Source organism: Acipenser ruthenus, chromosome 5, assembly GCF_902713425.1.
Source record: "Acipenser ruthenus chromosome 5, fAciRut3.2 maternal haplotype, whole genome shotgun sequence".
In the NCBI taxonomy this organism is placed as follows: domain Eukaryota; kingdom Metazoa; phylum Chordata; class Actinopteri; order Acipenseriformes; family Acipenseridae; genus Acipenser; species Acipenser ruthenus.
This window is the reverse complement of record NC_081193.1, coordinates 13,025,278-13,044,191: the sequence shown is the minus strand read 5'-3', so window position 1 is coordinate 13,044,191 and position 18,914 is coordinate 13,025,278. Positions and strand designations below refer to the sequence as shown.

General features: G+C 35.7%; 1 protein-coding gene across 1 annotated transcript in view; it reads left to right on the top strand.

Annotated features, from left to right (window-relative positions):
• The window catches only part of LOC117403259 (intraflagellar transport protein 172 homolog), a 58,137-nt gene that overhangs the window by 27,031 nt on the left and 12,192 nt on the right, over positions 1–18,914 (top strand). Inside the window, exons 26-40 of the mRNA XM_059023663.1 lie at positions 1,106–1,195; positions 1,518–1,615; positions 2,196–2,331; positions 3,662–3,778; positions 4,299–4,441; positions 5,229–5,322; positions 5,937–6,001; positions 7,139–7,319; positions 7,708–7,817; positions 8,831–8,960; positions 9,480–9,578; positions 10,281–10,390; positions 11,530–11,593; positions 12,327–12,413; positions 14,122–14,238. Coding sequence (XP_058879646.1) covers positions 1,106–1,195; positions 1,518–1,615; positions 2,196–2,331; positions 3,662–3,778; positions 4,299–4,441; positions 5,229–5,322; positions 5,937–6,001; positions 7,139–7,319; positions 7,708–7,817; positions 8,831–8,960; positions 9,480–9,578; positions 10,281–10,390; positions 11,530–11,593; positions 12,327–12,413; positions 14,122–14,238 — 1,641 coding nt within the window. The remainder of the gene's footprint in view (positions 1–1,105; positions 1,196–1,517; positions 1,616–2,195; positions 2,332–3,661; positions 3,779–4,298; positions 4,442–5,228; positions 5,323–5,936; positions 6,002–7,138; positions 7,320–7,707; positions 7,818–8,830; positions 8,961–9,479; positions 9,579–10,280; positions 10,391–11,529; positions 11,594–12,326; positions 12,414–14,121; positions 14,239–18,914) is intronic.

Sequence of the window (18,914 nt, the reverse complement as noted above, 5' to 3'; positions counted from 1 at the left end):
TACTTTACAGCATTTTTTCACACCTGCCTAAAACTTTTGCACAGTACTCTGTGTGTGTGTGTGTATATATATATATATATATATATATATATATATATATATATATATATATATATATATATATAAGAAAGTCTCAATAAAGATCCAAATGCTTTTATCGCTGTTGGCAAAGGCTTGTAGCTTTATAGTAGACCTTGTAGAGACGTCTTGGTTGCACACTCATCATATAACTTCTATTTATAAGAACATGACTAGTACAAATTACTTATTAAAACTTATTTCATTTTATTGTTAAAAACAAAAGCAGCACACAAACAGATAGCTGTACAGATAGCTGCACTTATGAGTTTCATTTTAGACAATTTTTCTTTAAATGTTTTCTCTTAATGCATATTCATAAACCTGTTCATGAGACAGCTGGGCCTTTTTATTTTATCCATCTGTTGTTTCTTCAATGACACCAATTTCACTACAAACCATTTGCATTAACAGCAACAGTAATGTGTATGTTGTAAACCCTACATCGTGTTCAGTAACACTGAAGAGACTGATCATTATGTGATACATTATTAAGCAATACTTTTAAATGACATTATAAAGAGCTGATGGGGTTCTAATATCTTGTTAGAATTGTTGAGTAAGTAATAATGGCTGCATGATTTTTCCAAAATCAATTTCTTTATACAAATACAGAGTTGAAATGCAATAATAAGTCTTAATTTAATTGAAATTAACTAATTGCCAATTATGGATTCAAAGACTGAGAACTGCAGCCTTTTCAAAGGTGAGTCATTTTGTTTATGGTTTGAGGGTTTAAATAGAGAGGTATTAAACAAAGACAGAAAGAAACCTCAATTATTGGATGCCCAGCTATGTAACATCTAATTTCCAGATGGGTCCTGCATTTACCCTGTTTTGGATGAGGGAAAATTGTCTTTTAGCAAACTTAAAATAACAGGGTTCAAAAGAATACGTCTCTTGACAAACCTTGAAAGATTTCCAGACAATTTAATGAAATTTAATGCCATTTTTTTGCTTCTTTTTTAAATTGTATGCAGAGACATTTATTAAGACTATAATTTGTTTTATTCTTCTTTTATTCCAGGTGGCAGAGCATCTCTATGTCAAATCTGACCATATTAAAGGTGCCATAGACATGTACACACAGGCAGGGCAATGGGAACAAGCTCATAAGGTACTATGGAGTACATCTGTTGCATATTCATGCTTTGTAAAATAATAACAGATTTAAAGGGCATACCGATATGTATAGCTTATGATGAATTAATTAGGTTAAAATGTCACCGAAAATCACTCAACGCTTCCCTTACAACACTTTTCTATTGGTTCCTGTAAAAACAGATTATAGGCCTTCGGTCTATTAACTAAAATCACTGGAATTAAAATGGTGAGAACCCATGTCCTGTGCATTGGAAGACAGCTCCACCACCTAGATTTTACTGGCATGTGTGGATGTTCTGGACAAATGTAAAGCATTTTTTGTTTTGCGTTTCTAGTTGGCTACAAAGTGCATGAATCCAGAGGACGTGTCCGCACTTTATATCAACAGGGCACAAGATCTGGAAAAAGAGGGGAAATATAAGGAAGCAGAAAGGTAGTAGAATTCAGATATTTCTATTATGACTTGTAAAATGAATCCAGGATCTTTTTTTTTTATCACATTTCAGTTTTCTATTAAGACATTGGAAGGTGAACAACACCGCATTTAGAATGTTTGTGTTAACATTTGTTTTAATAGTTTTCCCTGTTCTATGGGAATAGGTGTGGGTGTTTTTTTTTTTTAAATTTTTTTTACAGGTGGGTTATATTTTTTTTGCTGTGTTCTACTAACGACCTAATTAAATACAGTAGTTAAAGAATTACAATTTTGTGTCCTTTATGCACTATGATCCCAATGAAAAAGACTATTAGAAATAACAAGCAGTCAGGGGCTCCCGAGTGGCGCATCCAGTAAAGGCGCTCCGCGTGGAGTGCAGGATGTGCCCTATAGTCTCGACGTCGCGAGTTCGAGTCCAGGCTATTCCTTTGCCGACCGAGGACGGGAGCTTCCTGGGGGGGGGGGGGAGGGTTGGCCAGGGTGTCCTCGGCTCACCGCGCAGTCAACTACGTATTTTAACGCAGGTGCAGAAAGTGTTGTGGATGTCTAATTTTCTTGTTTCTCATTGTCTCTGCAGACTCTTCACTACAGTAGATGAACCAGATCTGGCCATAACAATGTATAAGAAAAACAAGATGTACGATGATATGATTCGTTTGGTGGCAAAGTACCACAAGGACCTGCTGACTGACACACACCTTCACTTGGCTAAGGTAAGAGGTTTTCATGTGATATTATAAATGTAGTTCATTACTTGTTGTTTGCTTAATTTCACCAATCACTGGTGGAGCAAGATTAGCATTCTAAGCTGCAGTAATGTTATCTTATGTTCAAGATCCAAATGACTGTTTAATTTGTTTACTCATAATTTTAAAGGGTATCCGATGTCCAGCTTGGTAAATTTTGGTCGCATGTTATTTTGTTCAGCGCATTACTGCATTTATTAAGATACAGTGCTTGTTCCTTGAGATTTCCTAAGTTCATCAACCATATGAGTTTCCATGTAAATATGTTTCTTTTTTTATCATATTCATATTGGCCCTGTTTTAAAAGGTGCAAAGGCAAATTAATTTATTATTATTATTATTATTATTATTATTATTATTATTATTATTATTATTGATTAAAGCTAGCAAAAAAGTAAAGTAACTTATCTTTCCTGCCTCTAAGTTGTTTCTTTCAAGTTTAAACTGTTAGAATACAGTGCTACCCCGTTATAACACGACCTGTTATAGTGTGGAATCGGTTATAACATGGTAAGTTTGTGGCTCCTATTTCCCCCATAATGCAATTTGACTCGCAAAAGTTGGGTGAACGTTCCAGATATACAGTACAAAGCATGGCAGACAGCAAAAAACTAAGATCTTTTTCTGTTAAAATTAAACTCGATGCGGTGGACAGAGTAAGAAAAGGTGAAACTCAAGCAGCAGTTTCGAAATATATAAATGTTGCAGAATCTACATTGCATGGATGGCTAAAAAGACGAAGAAAAATGAAGGGTTTCTTGATAAGATTGACTCCAAAGTGGGCTGCTCTAGGAAAAAAATGTGCTGCGCTAAAGACAATGAATTACACTGCTTTATTCGCTTGGTTTCGGCAGGTACGTCAGCAGGGAGGCGGGGGCATGAAAGCATATAGGGGGCTGTCCACATCAGCGTGGGCAGAGCCGAGTGAGACAAGACTTTGTTGTTTTTGAACAGGGGCCCAGATTAATTGTCCAATAAACCGTGGATTTGTGTAACTGCAAGTTTGTGTGTGTCTCCTTCCTTCATTTTCCACAGGCATTGTAAATCAACGCGGTCTCCTAATTATGGACCCCGACAACCACATTATAACGGGGTAGCACTGCGCTGAGAAAATCCCCTTTGTTTTTGCATTTGCTTCAAAATAAGGCCCTTTTTGTGTTTTTATATTTTAGTGTGTATTACTGCTTGCATTCATTTCCTGCCACTGAAACTTTCCCAAAGACTAGATCTGTGCAATGATTTAGTTGTTTTCCATGACTAAACCCACTTGATTTTATCTTTCCCATCTACTTTTTAGGAATTGGAAGGGGAGACCAGATTCCAGGAGGCTGAGTATCACTACCTGGAGGCTAAAGAGTGGAAAGCAGCAGTGAACATGTATAGAGTAAATGATATGTGGGATGAAGCTTACAGGGTAAGAAAACGGGTCATGGAGACTCTGGGATCTGTTCAGTTAATCTGCCGCCAGCCATTTTTAGTATAGAAAAAATAAAACATATCGGAAACAAATAATTTTAAAAGCACTAGTTATCCACCGGTGAAAGTAAAAAAGGGGAAGACTGATGAATGATTTATGGCAGTAGAGTCACATCAATCATCTCCTGAATAATCTTAGACATGTGGTGCTGTTTTAGAATTGTTTATGTCTGTGTCAGCCCTGGATGAACAGTAAAATATTTACAGCTTTAAAATAAAGCTGCAAAAATAAAACTGAAGTTTGGAGAGGACAATAAATAAAATATAGAATATTTACTTTAGATAAATCTTACACTTGCCAATTGTTATTTAATATGTACAGGATGCATCTCTGTGCCAATATACCAGGCCATAACAAGCTTTCTCCCCCCAGAATATTGCAGTACACCACTTACGGACAAAGTATAGTTGTGATGACATATAGCAGCTATTATGTTCAAACTGTACTCTTTTGGCAGGTGGCAAAGGCCCATGGGGGCGCAAATGCCCACAAGCAGGTGGCATACCTCTGGGCGAAGAGTCTGGGAGGAGAGGCTGCAGTAAAATTGCTAAACAAGTTTGGTCTGCTCGAGACTGCAATCGACTATGCTGCTGACAACTGGTGAATCTATATAAGGGCTTTTGTTGAATCTAAAATAATTTTACCCTTATGTGGCAAAGTGGTTAACAGGTGCAGATGATCAATAATCAGACAGACAACGATAATCCAGGTGCAATGGTGTTTAATTGTTTGTAATCCAATTGCCTGATGGCGTAACAGCAGTAAATAATAAACAATGTTAACAGGCAATACAGCGGCTTGTATTGCTCTGTTTAAATCCACTGTTGCTTCCCAAGTAATAAACAGTCCCAAACGCTCACGATTATCACAGTACAGTTCTCCTTTTAGTTACCAGTTTTTAACCATTCACAAAGTAACAGATCACCTCACTACACGTCCCCTTTATATACTGTCAACCGTGACGCTTGGTTACCGAGCACATCCGCTCCACCAGTCCGCAGATGCCACACCGTTGACCTTCTGGGTCAATGATTTAGTGTGCCGTAACTCAGCCCCCTTTCTATTATGTATCAGTTTCCAAAACTGTATTTTGGCCAAATGTAGATGCTATGTATTTTCCACTTATTTAGGAAATTGCTGATTTCAAAATTTGGTCAACCTACATCCCACCAGCAATGTCATTGGCTGATGAGAGTATTATTTAACATTCACAACCACATAATTGCAGTAACTTATTAAAAAAAAGAGAGAAACTTTCTTTTGTTTTGTTTTTATACTTTTTTCTTTACTACATTTTAATATATGTATTTCATTATGGCAATACGACATTTTTATATCATAATCTTAAAACATCAGATTTAAATCAATGTCACTTTTATAATTTCAGCTCGTTTGACTTTGCATATGAACTGGCACGACAGTCTATGAAGCACAAGATCCCAGATATCCATTTGAAGCATGCTATGTTCTTCGAGGATGAGGTACTGTTCATTAGGGATGTAAAGTTTAAATGTGCACTTGCTTAAATTAGTGTATTACTACTGAACATTCACTTAACGCTTGTTGTCAAACAGGTATTCCACATCCTATGAATGTAGTTCAGTGACCCGTGATTTCACAGTACTGACACAGGATTTAGATATATTTATATTTTATATAGTTATATTTTAGCAAACTTTGCATAGATATTAGATACAGTAATTTATTCCAGTAAGTGCAGCTCATTTAATGATCACTTTTCTTTTTGCTGAAATTGTGCATGTGATTTAGTTACAATAGACTACTCAACATGCTGTGGTTTATGGTTCTTTTCTTTTATTAAGGATACAGACATCTTTTTAATGTAGTTTTATACAGTACATTTATATACTTGAAAGGGTGATAAATATGGTATGCTATTGGCTTTGTCTTGAACTGATTACTTCAAATGATATTTTATGTACTGCTTTTTACAGCTGTGTGGAAGTGACGCACAGTGAAATGAACAGTAAAGAGCTTCAAACTAAAATCTCTGAGCTCAAATTCACTTTCCAAAGATAATTGTTTTATTATTTGTCACTGAATGCAGTCGTTTAATTTCTGTTTCATTTTTAAGGGGAAATTTGCAGAGGCAGAAGCTGAGTTCATCAAAGCAGAAAAACCTAAAGAAGCTGTGCTAATGTAAGTACTGATACTGTAAAGCCACGGAAACAATCATGGATATATTTGAACCAGTCATTCTTGTTTCTGTACTGCTTTTTTAGGTGAACTTAATCAGCATTAAGGCAGTGCTATTAACATTGGGATACCACTGCTTTACGTCACCCTTTTTACACAGTATTCAGTTGTTTTGAGTGATGTTCATAACGCCAGCGTTAAGGCACTTCTCGCCACATTTAGTTGTATTTTGGTGGTGTTAAATAAGCCAGCATTAAGTGATTTAATATATTTACACTGGTGCAAATGAGTGAATGTCAATTATTCAAGTTATTTGCTTGTATAATGTAATTCATGTTAATATTTCCACTTTGAGAGTTTAATAAAATGAAAAACTGACAACATTTGTGTTATATACAGAGTAATTACAGCGTTCATCTATTTGAGAAATATAGTTGAATGTAGGAGGAACGTAATATGCACTTTAAATTTAAGCAGAGCTTCACAAATAATATATAAATCATTGAGTTTTTTTTTTTTTTTTTAATTCACTATATTTATGTTGACTTTTCATGATCTTAGTTTATTTTTTAACTTGCTTGCTGTGATTAAGACTGGGACTGAAGATGCCGCAGGCTGTTTCGTGGCAGCTGTTTTTCAGTTCCTGCTCGGGTTAGCAGTGACTGCCTGCCTCATCAACTTTCTTATCTATTCTTTTTAACCTTCTGCATTGACGTATTGATCCACTGCACCAAATGTCCTACATGGTGCAAAAGTATAAAGAAACTGTTAAATGTAAGCTTTATGAAAGAATAATTGTGTTCTAAATCTGCCTGGAAAGATTAGTATTTTACAGGCGATTAGAGTTTTAACCTTGGGTTGTGAACCCACTATTTATCTATTTAAATGTAAAGATTAATATCTCTTGTCATCAATTTTTTTTTTCAATCATCGAGTGAACTGATTAATACAAACATAGAAATATTTTGACTGGTCCCTAAAGAGATTTTATTTTGTTCCTACCATGATTTTAAGATGTCCGGACTATGATAAGCAGCCAGCTTTCCCCCAAATACCTGTATTCTAAATGAGTACCCAATATTGGTATATAGTATGATAGATACTAAAAACCCAGAGGTTTGTTTGCTCTGTGTTTTAAAGGTATGTCCATAACCAGGACTGGAATGGAGCCCAGCGGGTGGCAGAGGCCCATGACCCTGACAGTGTGGCGGATGTGCTGGTGGGACAGGCCAAGTTTGCCTTTGATCTGAAAGAGTACCAAAAGGCAGAGGCTTTCCTTCTCCGTGCACAAAGACCAGAACTAGCCATCAAGTATTACAAAGTAAGTAACATGGCGTAAAGAGGTGTGCATGTGGGGAACAGTGAAAAGTGTTTCCTATACAGCCAAATCTGTGATAAAGACCACCTTATAGTAAAAAGACTGCCTGATCATATGTTTGCCAGCTATATACTAGCTGCTTCTTTAACATTTTTCATACCTTTTACATAACATCCTGCAAATTGGATTGCTACAAAAATGACAGGGAAAATACTGAATCGCTTTGTCAATATGTCACAATTACATTTAGTGTGTATTTTGTTTGGATGATATACAGTTTTCATTTTCAGTGACACCTGATTGGTTTTATTTTAAAGACTTTATATTTGGAACTGCTTTTCCAGAATTTGTATTAAAAAAATATATACATTTTCATTTTTTTCTGTTACAGGAGGCTGGGATGTGGATCGATGCTATGAGGATCTGTAAAGAGTATGTTCCCAATAAACTAGAAATACTACAGGTGGAATATGAGGAGGAGGCTGTTAAAAAGGGACCCAGGTATGGAAAGCTGTGTGGATTCTGGATAATTATACTATGTGGAGAAATAGCAGACCTGCCATTCATAATTGGATGTCAATGTTCTAGAAGTCGTAAGCTAACCTAGGATTTGAAACTTGGATCTCCAAGCCCTTGGTCCTTAACTGCAACCATGACAGTGGACTGTATTACTGTATATTTGGCATACTGTGGGTGTGTCTTATTTTGCATAATGGCTTTAGCAGTTACTGTAGAGGCCGTCCTCTAGTGCGTGTTTGTCATTCAACACGTACAACAGGGATTCTAAACTCATTGCCACATATTGCCTACAGGATTCACTCATTTATTGAACTTTATTAAACATTCTTATCATAAGATTGGATCCCCAGCTGGAGTGTAGTAGGGTGGACACTCGAGGCACAATGCTTAATAAGGATGTGGAGGGAATGTCTTATTCTGTTTAAAGGGTAGTCTTGAATGTGCAATAATCAAACATTGTTTGTAACTTATTCTTTTAATGCAAGATTTTATGTGACGAAGATCAAAAGGTTGGCTGGACCAGGTATTCTTGTCTGTTTTGACATTTTCTACAGTATTGGTTAAACAATGCATGTGTGAAAACGTGAAAAAAAAAATTGTATTGCAGCAATATAATTGTTAGAATTAAACTGGAATAACAGTGACACCTGGTGTTTGGTTAATTTATTTTGTACAATTACACCTGACTGACCATGAGGTGTTCATCGCAAACTTATGTTCCTACAATAAATACCAGATGTACATGTTTATAGACAGAATCCTGCACTTGGGCTTCATAATTAAATAATTAGGACCAGTTTGATTGCTTTTAAGGTTAGACGAGAGATCACTTTGTTGAAGTTAAAGTATTTGTGCTACTTGAGTTAATAAATACTAAATAAAACCTTATAACTAACAGCACCCAGATGATGTATTAAAAGTAAGTGCGGTTTGCCCATCATGGCTGACATGCAGTTTATTTAGCTGGTATTTTGTGATGTGGTTGTGTTTTGCAGTGGGGTGGCTGGAATGGTAGAGCAGGCGCGGGAGTGGGAGCAATCAGGGGAGTATGCCAGAGCGGTGGAGTGCTATCTGAAAGTCAAGGACAAAGACAACATCCCACTTGTGGAAAAATGCTGGATGAAGGTAAGACTGATCTTGTACATTGTTTGAGTCATCTAATTCCGTTCCCACAATGTTAAGTATATCTCCATGTAGTCGTAACTGGAAGTATTCTATACCAGAAACTTTCACTGCACCAAGCTTTTAGTTCAGCGAGACATTTGAGATGCATGATCAAGGAGCGTCACCACGTCAGGGGGTTGTAGAAACTCTCATATCACTTTTGTTACTGTTTGATTTCACACGTTGTTGGCTGCATGCAGTGTAGAAACAGCAGTAAAAAAGTATTAAAACAACTACAAAATAAATGTTTTTCTAAATGTAAACTGTATTCAAACCAAAAAAAAAATACTGACACATTGAAATTAGTCTACCGGACTTTATTTAAAAGATGTATCCTTTTGAGATGCGCAGAACATTTCCCTGGTGACTCAATAGTTGCTTCTAGTGTAATGGTTGAAGGTATGCAGAAAAATCCTTTTTGCCACAATGGCACTAATGCACAACAACCCTGTCATGCACTTCTTTTTATATTTCCTTTAGGCTGCTGAGCTGGCAATTAAATTCTTGACTCAGGAAAAAACCATGGATGTGATTCAAGTGGTTGGGCCACGACTTATTGAAATCCAAAAATACAGTGCGGTATGTGTACTTTATAAAACTTTATCAATATTACATTTCAAGTGTTACAATACAAGTAATACAATAAGAGCAAGAAATACTGTAAAAATAAGATATAAACAATTTGTTTCACAGAGAAACCTTTTATTCTTTTAATTAACCTATAAAACCTGTATTGAAAAATATATATATGGAAAAAAAAAAAATATATATATATATATATATATATATATATATATATATATATATATATATATATATATAAAATATCTTTTTTTTTTTTCTTTTTCCAATTTTTTTCTATCCTTCTGCACGTGAGAATTGAAGTTTGAAGGTTCCAGTAATGGTTGTTAGTGGCTGCTATTACAAATCAGAACAATTCATTGAATGCAGCTGAAGCTTTTGCATACAAACGGAATGTGAAGCTTGCATGAAAAGCAACTTGTCATTTGCATATGTGAATTAAATGCTTATCTATTATTATTATTATTATTATTATTATTATTACAAAGTTAATTATAAACGTTTTTTTTTAAACTGGAAACAGACTGCTTGACTGTTGCAGAAGATATTTCTTGGTTCTTATTATGTGCTTTGTTCAAACCATTACGTTTATCTGAGAATTGGGAAAAAAAAAAAAAAAAAATGCCCCCTTTTTTTTTGTTTGCTGTCCTTCAACCTGTGACAGTTCTGTTTAAATTATAAATGATGTATTATTTTCAGGCTGCTGAGCTGTACCTTAACCTGGATCTCATTAAAGAAGCTATAGATGCCTTCATAGAAGGAGAAGAATGGAACAAAGCCAAGCGAGTGGCCAAGGAGCTTGAACCAAGGTGAACCAGTCTCTATTCATTTCTAGAAAACCATGCAACCTTGAATCTTTAAAAAAAAAAAAAAGCTGCTAGCTGTCAATGTATTCCAAAAATGCCCATAGTGCACAATAAGTAGTTATGTTTTATTGTTGGAAATATTTATGAAATACAAACATTTTACAAAATATATAATATAATGCATTTGTAGACTGAATATTGGAAGTTCACTGGCTAATACCTTGTGCCTTAAATTAGAGGATCTTCAGACTCTCATAAAAAATGATTTCTTCCAGACATCAAGTGATTTTATTGACCTGGAAACAGACAACAAAGCATCAACAACCATTCACACACATTATGCCTTAGTATTTTAATTCTCCCTAGAAGTGTATATGGAATAAGAGAAATATAACTAGGGAGACAATGTAGAGAAAACTAACAAGTAACGTAAGTTACAAAAATAAATATATATATATATATATATATATATATATATATATATATATATATATATATATATGTGTATGTATATATATATATATATATATATATATATATATATATATATATATATATATATATATATATATATATATATATATATATGTGATCTTACATAATGATTTTGAGAGGTTGTACGTACCGTGAAATATCCCAAATCATTGGAAAAGTGAATGAAAGTGAGATATGAAAATGAATGTGTCCTTTCTACTTGTAGCATTAAAATTGACACACTTGCACACTGGCTTGATAAACTTAGTGCTGCTCTAGAAATTATAGGTTTTAGTCGAACAAAAAAAAAAACAATGATATAAATCACATACTTCATACCTGTGTTAAGTAATTCTTCCCAAACTGATTATTTTAGTATTGTAAAATCACAGAAGCACATGTGCAGTAAGTATTCTGCATTAAGAGGGAAGTCGGTTTCTCTTGATTTGCTAAGCCTCCCACTTTTCAACGGATTGGCAGTGCTAACTAAGTCTCGCCAGCATCCAACATTTGCTCTGTTCAGAATCACAACATGGGTGTCGGAGCACAATGTTTTTATTGTTTTATTTTAAACTACATTATGCTATTCGGGGAGATCAGTATACTATTATATCAGGAACATTTAAAAAGAAACTAGTATTGGTATGCCTTTTTTGTTTTTTGTCCAGGTATGAAGATTATGTGGATCAGCGCTACAAAGAATATTTAAAGAACCAAGGCAAAGTTGACTCTGTACGTGACTCATTTTTTCGATTTTGTATCTCGTTATGAAAAACAAGTCATGCAATCATTTGTCTTTCTGTTTGTTCAAACTTACTGGGCTGGAAAAGTTATACTGATATCTACCTTATTCTAAAGATCTGTCTGTGTTAACTTACTTCAAAGTAAATGTGAATATGCTGTGCCTGCTTAGTTTAGGAAACGGTTTGATGTTTTGCCTGTACACTGTATGGAATGGATTTTCTTATATAAAACTAGTGAACAAAATCTGCTCCTGAATTACACATTTCAAGGGCAGGTTGCAAAACATCAACCTCAATTGTTTTTATATTGTTCTTATTCTAATCAACTATTGCATAAGTACATATTGCCAGGTAACATTGAATGCTTTTTTTAAGTACTAGTTTTACCATTTAATTTAAGAAGTTGCCAATAAAATATTTAATGCAGTTTTGGACAAAAAAAAAAAGAAAAGCTATGAAATACCTGACCCTTTTTTTTCAATTAAACTGTAAATAGTTTGAGAACCACAGATGAGAAGATGGCTGTCTTTAAAATAGTCATTTTTAGTTCTAAATGCCACATTCGGTGCTTGTGTTGCAGTTTTAAATGAATGTAATTCTTCTAAATTAACACTTTGTCATGTTCCTACTTATGTGCTGAATGTGTCAGGGTAAAAAGGAAACATGATTATTATTCTAATCTCTTGTTTTTTTTTGTTTGTTTGTTTTGTTCCCTTTCTCAGCTTGTTGGAGTGGATGTGATGGCTGCTCTTGACATGTACGCTGAAAGAGGTCAATGGGAGAAATGCATTGAAACCGCATCAAAACAGGTAGGTCTTATAAGACCTGAATGACAAGCCCCAACCATAATCCTGCACACAGAATCACTGTTTAATGTACTGTACATGTGTTTCAAGTGTGATCTAGGGAGACCCTTGTATGATGTTACTGTAGATAAGGATAAGTACATTCAGCATGTTCACATACAGTAGTTAGCTATGTGAAAATCCATAGCACACCAAATGGCCAACACATATGGTGTTGTGATGTGCTGAAAAATCACAATGGCTGTGGGCGTTATGAGACATGACGCTGTAGACGGAGTGCATCCAACCTCCCACCATTCTGATATTTCAGCACATCACAACATACTGGAGTACCATCATTCGATTCTAAAAAGGCATTCGTCATCGTTAGTTACAAATATACTAATTAGGCACTTCACTCTTGATAATGATTTTCATTGGTGTGTCCTTCCACGGTTTTAAAACATTAATATTCAGGTAAGCAGTGCTGTGTGTGTGATAGTAATCAACTGAAGTATTAGCCGAGAAAGAATAAAATAATAAATGATAGATTAGTTTACAAATAGTAATAATAACTATTAATTCCATGTGTATTTAATAGATTTCAATTTTACAAGGGAATATTGGATTGCATTTGAATATTGACGTTAAGGTTGCTAAACAGCTGCAGGAGGCTGTGTGGTCCAGTGGTTAAAGAAAAGGGCTTGTAACTAGGAGGTCCCTGGTTCAAATCCCACCTCAGCCACTGACTCATTGTGTGACCCTGAGCAAGTCACTTAACCTCCTTGTGCTCCGTCTTTCAGGTGAGACGTAATTGTAAGTGACTCTGCAGCTGATGCATAGATCACACACCCTAGTCTCTGTAAGTCGCCTTGGATAAAGGCATCTGCTAAATAATAATAAAAATGTGATTGCCATCTATTGCTTGGATGTTATGGAAAGAGGATGGTGCTGATGTTAGTGGAGAAGGATGAGTTAGTCTCTGCTTTTTTTGTTCAGGGTCATTTCATGTGGAATTTTGGTTGGTTCACTGCCAGTAAGGATATGAGACCGTGTATTTATTTCTTTATGGCTCACTTTATAATACTGTATATAGCAACCCATAGGAATACATAAATGTACACTGTCAGTCATAATTATAGTGTCACCAGCCTTGAAACAGAATTACTGATAGTGAGATATGTATTGCTCCTTTTACCGTATTCAGACCCCTTAGTTACAAAATATATTGGTATCTCTAAATAGCTGATCATCTCCTCTTTTAACATATTCAAAATAATTCAATAATCAAGCCTTCTCACCAGTTCAGTGGTATCCCGTTTTTAGGAATGTACTGTAGAACAGCCAGGGGTGGGGCTTTTATCACCTAGCTTTTCCCACTCAGGCCCCACGCTCACAAAATATATTGGTATCCCTAAATAGAGAAGTGTCTCCTCTTTAATATATGCAGAATATTTTAAATAAAAAATAGCTCTCACAGGTGCAGTGGTACCCCAAATATTATTAATGTACTATCAATGCAAAATGACTGTGTGGGACAGTTGTTTTTCATTTTACCTCAAAAACATATATTTTTGCAATGGTTATTTATTAGATATCCTTGACCTTTTTTTTTTTTTTTTTTTAATTCAGACATCCCATTTTGGTCAGAGGTATTAATTTTGATTTAAAGAAGAGTAAACACCACCTCAAATTCTGCACATCTCTCCTAAATATATTTGTCTTTCTCCAGAACTACAAGGTCCTTCACAAATATGTTGCCCTCTATGCAACACACCTGATCAAAGAGGGACAAACTGAAAAGGTTCTGAACCTGTATGTGCAGCATGGAGCTCCAGCCAACTCACAGGTACCTTCCTGCTCTTTCTCCTAATGAGCTTTAAGTACACATAGCTAACAAATTAGATTTACTGGAATTAATCTGAAATGCCATCAATTTTTCCTTTATGAAAGATACACACAAGTTTTAATGGTATTTTTTCCAGGCTGCAATTTCCATTGACCAGCCACACACGTGAATTGCTAGTTAAGAATTGTTTGTTTTATAAGTTTACAATGACTTTTGGCACCCAGAGTGGAAATTTCTTTTCCTACATTCTCAGGCATTTCACAACAGGCTTCCCGAAGTAATCTTAAAAAAAAAAAAAAAAAAAATTATACATTTATTTATTGCTTTTATGTATTTCTTAACCATTCTGAAGTACATTTTGATGTGTGGTTTGGATTGTTGTTTTGTTGGAACGTCCAGTTTCGCTTTTAACCACGTTTTGTAGCGGAGGGTTTCAGATATCTTAATACCAATATCTTTTGGTATGCTATGGAATCCATTTCACCATGTATTGGAACTAAATTTCCTGGGCCATTAGAGGAGAAACAGCCCCATAGAAGGATATTACCACCTCCATGCTTGATAGTAGGTATGGTGTTCTTTTCTTTGTACGCCTCACCAGACTTTATCCAAATGTAACGACTATCAGTGTGTCCAAATAGCTCAATTTTTGTTTCATCATTCCACAAAAACTTTGACCAGAACTCATGTCCATCATTCAGATGCCGTTTTGCAAACTTTAAGCGATTTGTTCTTGTGACGTTTTCCTAAGAGTGGCTTTTTCCTTGGCCTGCGACCATTGAAACCTTCACCATGCAATAGTTGACCTATGGTTGAAATGGAAACCCCAGTCCCACTTGCAGCCAATTCACTTTGATAGCCTTTCTTTAAAAAGTATGTTGGTTTTGAGTTAAAAATTTATTGTGCTGTGAAGCCATGATGCTGATGGTACATACTATAGGTACATGTTTTGTAGCCATACAAATAAATAGTACATAGTTAAAAAAAATAAAATGTAATTCAGTTTGTTGGATTGACACAACTTTAGCACAGCACAAGACATATTTTTTGTACTATGAGGGAATCATAAGGAAAACATTTAACAAACAATTGCATTTATAACCATCCAGACAAAATATGATAAATAAGTAGAACCTTACAGTTACATCTGTTGTAAACCTGGTGGCCATGATTAGGTAAGTTTAAATAGAAATGTTTCTGAAATATCATTCTAACATCTTACAAAGTTGTTGTAAACACTTTTGTAAAGCAGTGTGAGTTTGATTACCGGTAATACTGTAGTATTGTTCTTATGATGCTTGGCATTGAAAATATTAACATAGTCCCTCCTACACCCATGAAGTTTGATATAAACCCATATAGTGCTAAAAAAGGACAGGATCAGATTGATTTTTTTCAGGAATAATTGCGCTACAATCATACCATGCTGTTGAAACATAGCCAATGACTCTTCCTGAGTATTCTGTCTGTCTGTCTGTCTATCTGTCTGTCTGTCTAGCTGTCTATCTATCTATGTGATAACTTTGTGCCAATCCAACAAATTGAATTACATTTTTTTTTAACTACGTACTATTCATTTGTATAAAATAAAAGCTGAACGGAGAGCTAAGTATACCTCTCACAGTAACTTTTTGGATCAATGTTTAAGTAGAGATGTTGTGATTTTCAGATAAAAATAGCTATAAACATGAAGACGAATGATTCAGAAAGAAATAATGTAACTAACTTACTTAAAGAAACATTGTTAACACGGTAACAAAAGAAAGTATTTCGAGAAAAATAAACTAAGGTATTTACATGACAGGAAATCTAAAAAAACAATCCAAACATAATTTCCTCAAATATGCCATGTCAAGAGTCAAATACCCAATTATATATATTTAAAAGTAATTGAAAATATACACCTTGATATGGTAGCGGAAGATCAGTGCCACGGTGATGAATATGGAAATAAAATATTAAAGATAGAGAAAGATGGTAATTGTTTTTTTAGGTGTTTGAGTACAGTTTTGTGTGAAACACAAGACGATCATAGATTAGTAAGGGGGAATATTACTGAACACATGAGCAGAAATGAACATAGGTACAAATGTTACCTTGGTGAGGATTATAAAGAAAACATGGAGAAAATGGAATTAAGCAGTGGTAGCATAGAGACCTACAGAGGGGGTCATAAGCATCATATGCATGGGAGGAGTCATATGCAAAAAATACTCTATCACATAGTAGACGTACCCCCCCCCCCCCCCCCCCCCAACTCAACACGACACGACTATCATGACAGTAAAAATAGACATAATGAAGCATTCTTACCTTTGTATAAGTTAGTGATCAGTATCGGAGGTGTTCTTGTTTTGGGAAGCACTACTGTATGGACAGGTATACAAGCGATTTTCCAAAAGTTAAAGCCTTACTTTTGCCTACTTTTGTATTACTGCGCTTGCGCAATCAACTTATTTCCCGGTCAACCTATTTCCAACGACGCTGGCAAGAAGATGCATAAATAAGGATAAGTTAATAACAGAATTAAAAGAATGGGAAAGATGAATGAGGCTAGTGGAATACTTTTATAATGAAACACACACAGAATCAGAATATGTGCGTGAACATGGAACACAAATTAAAAGAAAGCACCATTGGACTCCTCCAGAGGGAAGAAACAAAGAGCAGTTCCTAAAGGACAGGGTATAAGGGCAGCAGTTTGGAGTAGTGGTTAGGGCTCTGGACTCTTGACCAGAGGGTCGTGGGTTCAATTCCAGGTGGGGGACACTGCTGCTGTACCCTTGAGCAAGGTACTTTACCTAGATTACCAATCACAGACCAGAATGTCCAGCCACTGACTCATATATATTCTGTGTGTATATGTATATACAGTGCCCTCCATAAGTATTGGGTCAGTGAAGTCAAAATTGCTGTTTTTGCTGTACACCCAAGCATATGAAAATACAATTAAAAGATGAATATGAGGCAAAAGTACAGAATGTCACCTTTTATTTCTGGCTGTTTCAACAAATATGTGTTTTACCAACTAAGAATAACAGCACTTTCAGAGTTCCATCCCCCTATTTTATGTGAGCATAAGTATTGGGACATTTGGCTCACAGGTGTTTCTAATTGATCAGGTGTTTCCTGTTGCACTGATTGTTCACACATAAGAGTTGTGAATGTGTAGTCTCAGTTATATCCTTTGCTTTTGCCTTTTGGAGTCTGCGTTTGGTGTCAGTAGGCATAATCCAACATGAAGACTAAGCAGCTGTCTATGAAAGAAAAGCAAGTGATTTGGATGCTAAAAGAAAAGAGGAACTCAGTTAGAACCATAGTACAAAAGCTGGGCATAGCCAAATCAACAGTTTGGAATGTCCTGAAAAAGAAAGAAACCACTGGTGTCTTCAGCAGTCGGCAACGACCAGGTCGGCCAAGGAAAACAACAGCAGCTGATGACAGAAAAATGACCAGAGCTGTGAAAAACAACCCTAAAATGAGCGTCAGTGAAATCACCAACAACCTCCAGAATGCTGGGGTGAAAGTGTCACAATCTACTGTTTGCAGAAGACTTTGGCAGCAGAATTACAAAGGCTACACTGCAAGAAACAAACCTCTGATCAGCACCTAAAACAGAAAGGCCAGATTAGAATTTGCTCAAAAGTACAGAGATGAGCCAGTAGAGTTTTGGAACAGAGTTTTATGGACAGATGAGACGAAGATTAACCTTTATCAAAGTGATGGGAAGGCAGAAGTGTGGAGAAAAAAAGGAACTGCAGATGATCCAAAGCATACCACCTCATCTGTGAAGCATGATGGAGGTAGTGTCATGGCATGGGCATGCATGGCTGCCTCTGGAACGGGCTCACTCATCTTTATTGATGATGTAACAAATGATGGCAGCAGCAGAATGACTTCAGAAGTGTACAGAAGCATCTTGGCTACCAATGTACAAGAAAATGTCAACAGACTCACTGGGCGGTGCTTCGCAATGCAACAGAACAGTGACCCAAAACACACTGCCAACGCAACCAAGGAGTTCAAGGGGAAAAAAGTGGAACGTTTTAGATTGGCCAAGTCAATCTCCTGATTTAAATCCGATTGAACATGCATTTCACTTGCTGAAGAGGAAACTGAAGTCAGAAACTCCCCAAAACAAGCAACAGCTAAAAATGACTGCAGTAAAGGTTTGGCAAAGCATCTCAAAGGACGATACCAAGAGTTTGGTGATGTCAATGGGTCACAGACTCACTGCTGTTATTGCATGCAAGGGATTTGCGACTAAATAATAGCTTTTATACTTCTTATATTTGCTTTAAGTTGAATTGTCCCAATACTTATGCTCACATAAAATGGGGGATGGAACTCTAAAAGTGCTGTTATTCTTAGTTGGTAAAACATATATGTGTTGAAACAGCCAGAAATAAAAGTTGACATTCTGTACTTTTGCCTCATATTCATCTTTTAATCGTATTTTCATATTGCTTGAGTGTACAGCAAAAACAGCAATTTTGACTTCACTGTCCCAATACTTGTGTGTGTGTTTTTCTCTCTCTCTCTCTCTCTCTCTCTCTCTCTCTCTCTCTCTCTCTCTCTCTCTCTCTCATTCATATATATATATATATATATATATATATATATATATATATTGTAAGGAAGCGGGTTGTGAGAGACAGCAGGGAGGGGGTTAAATC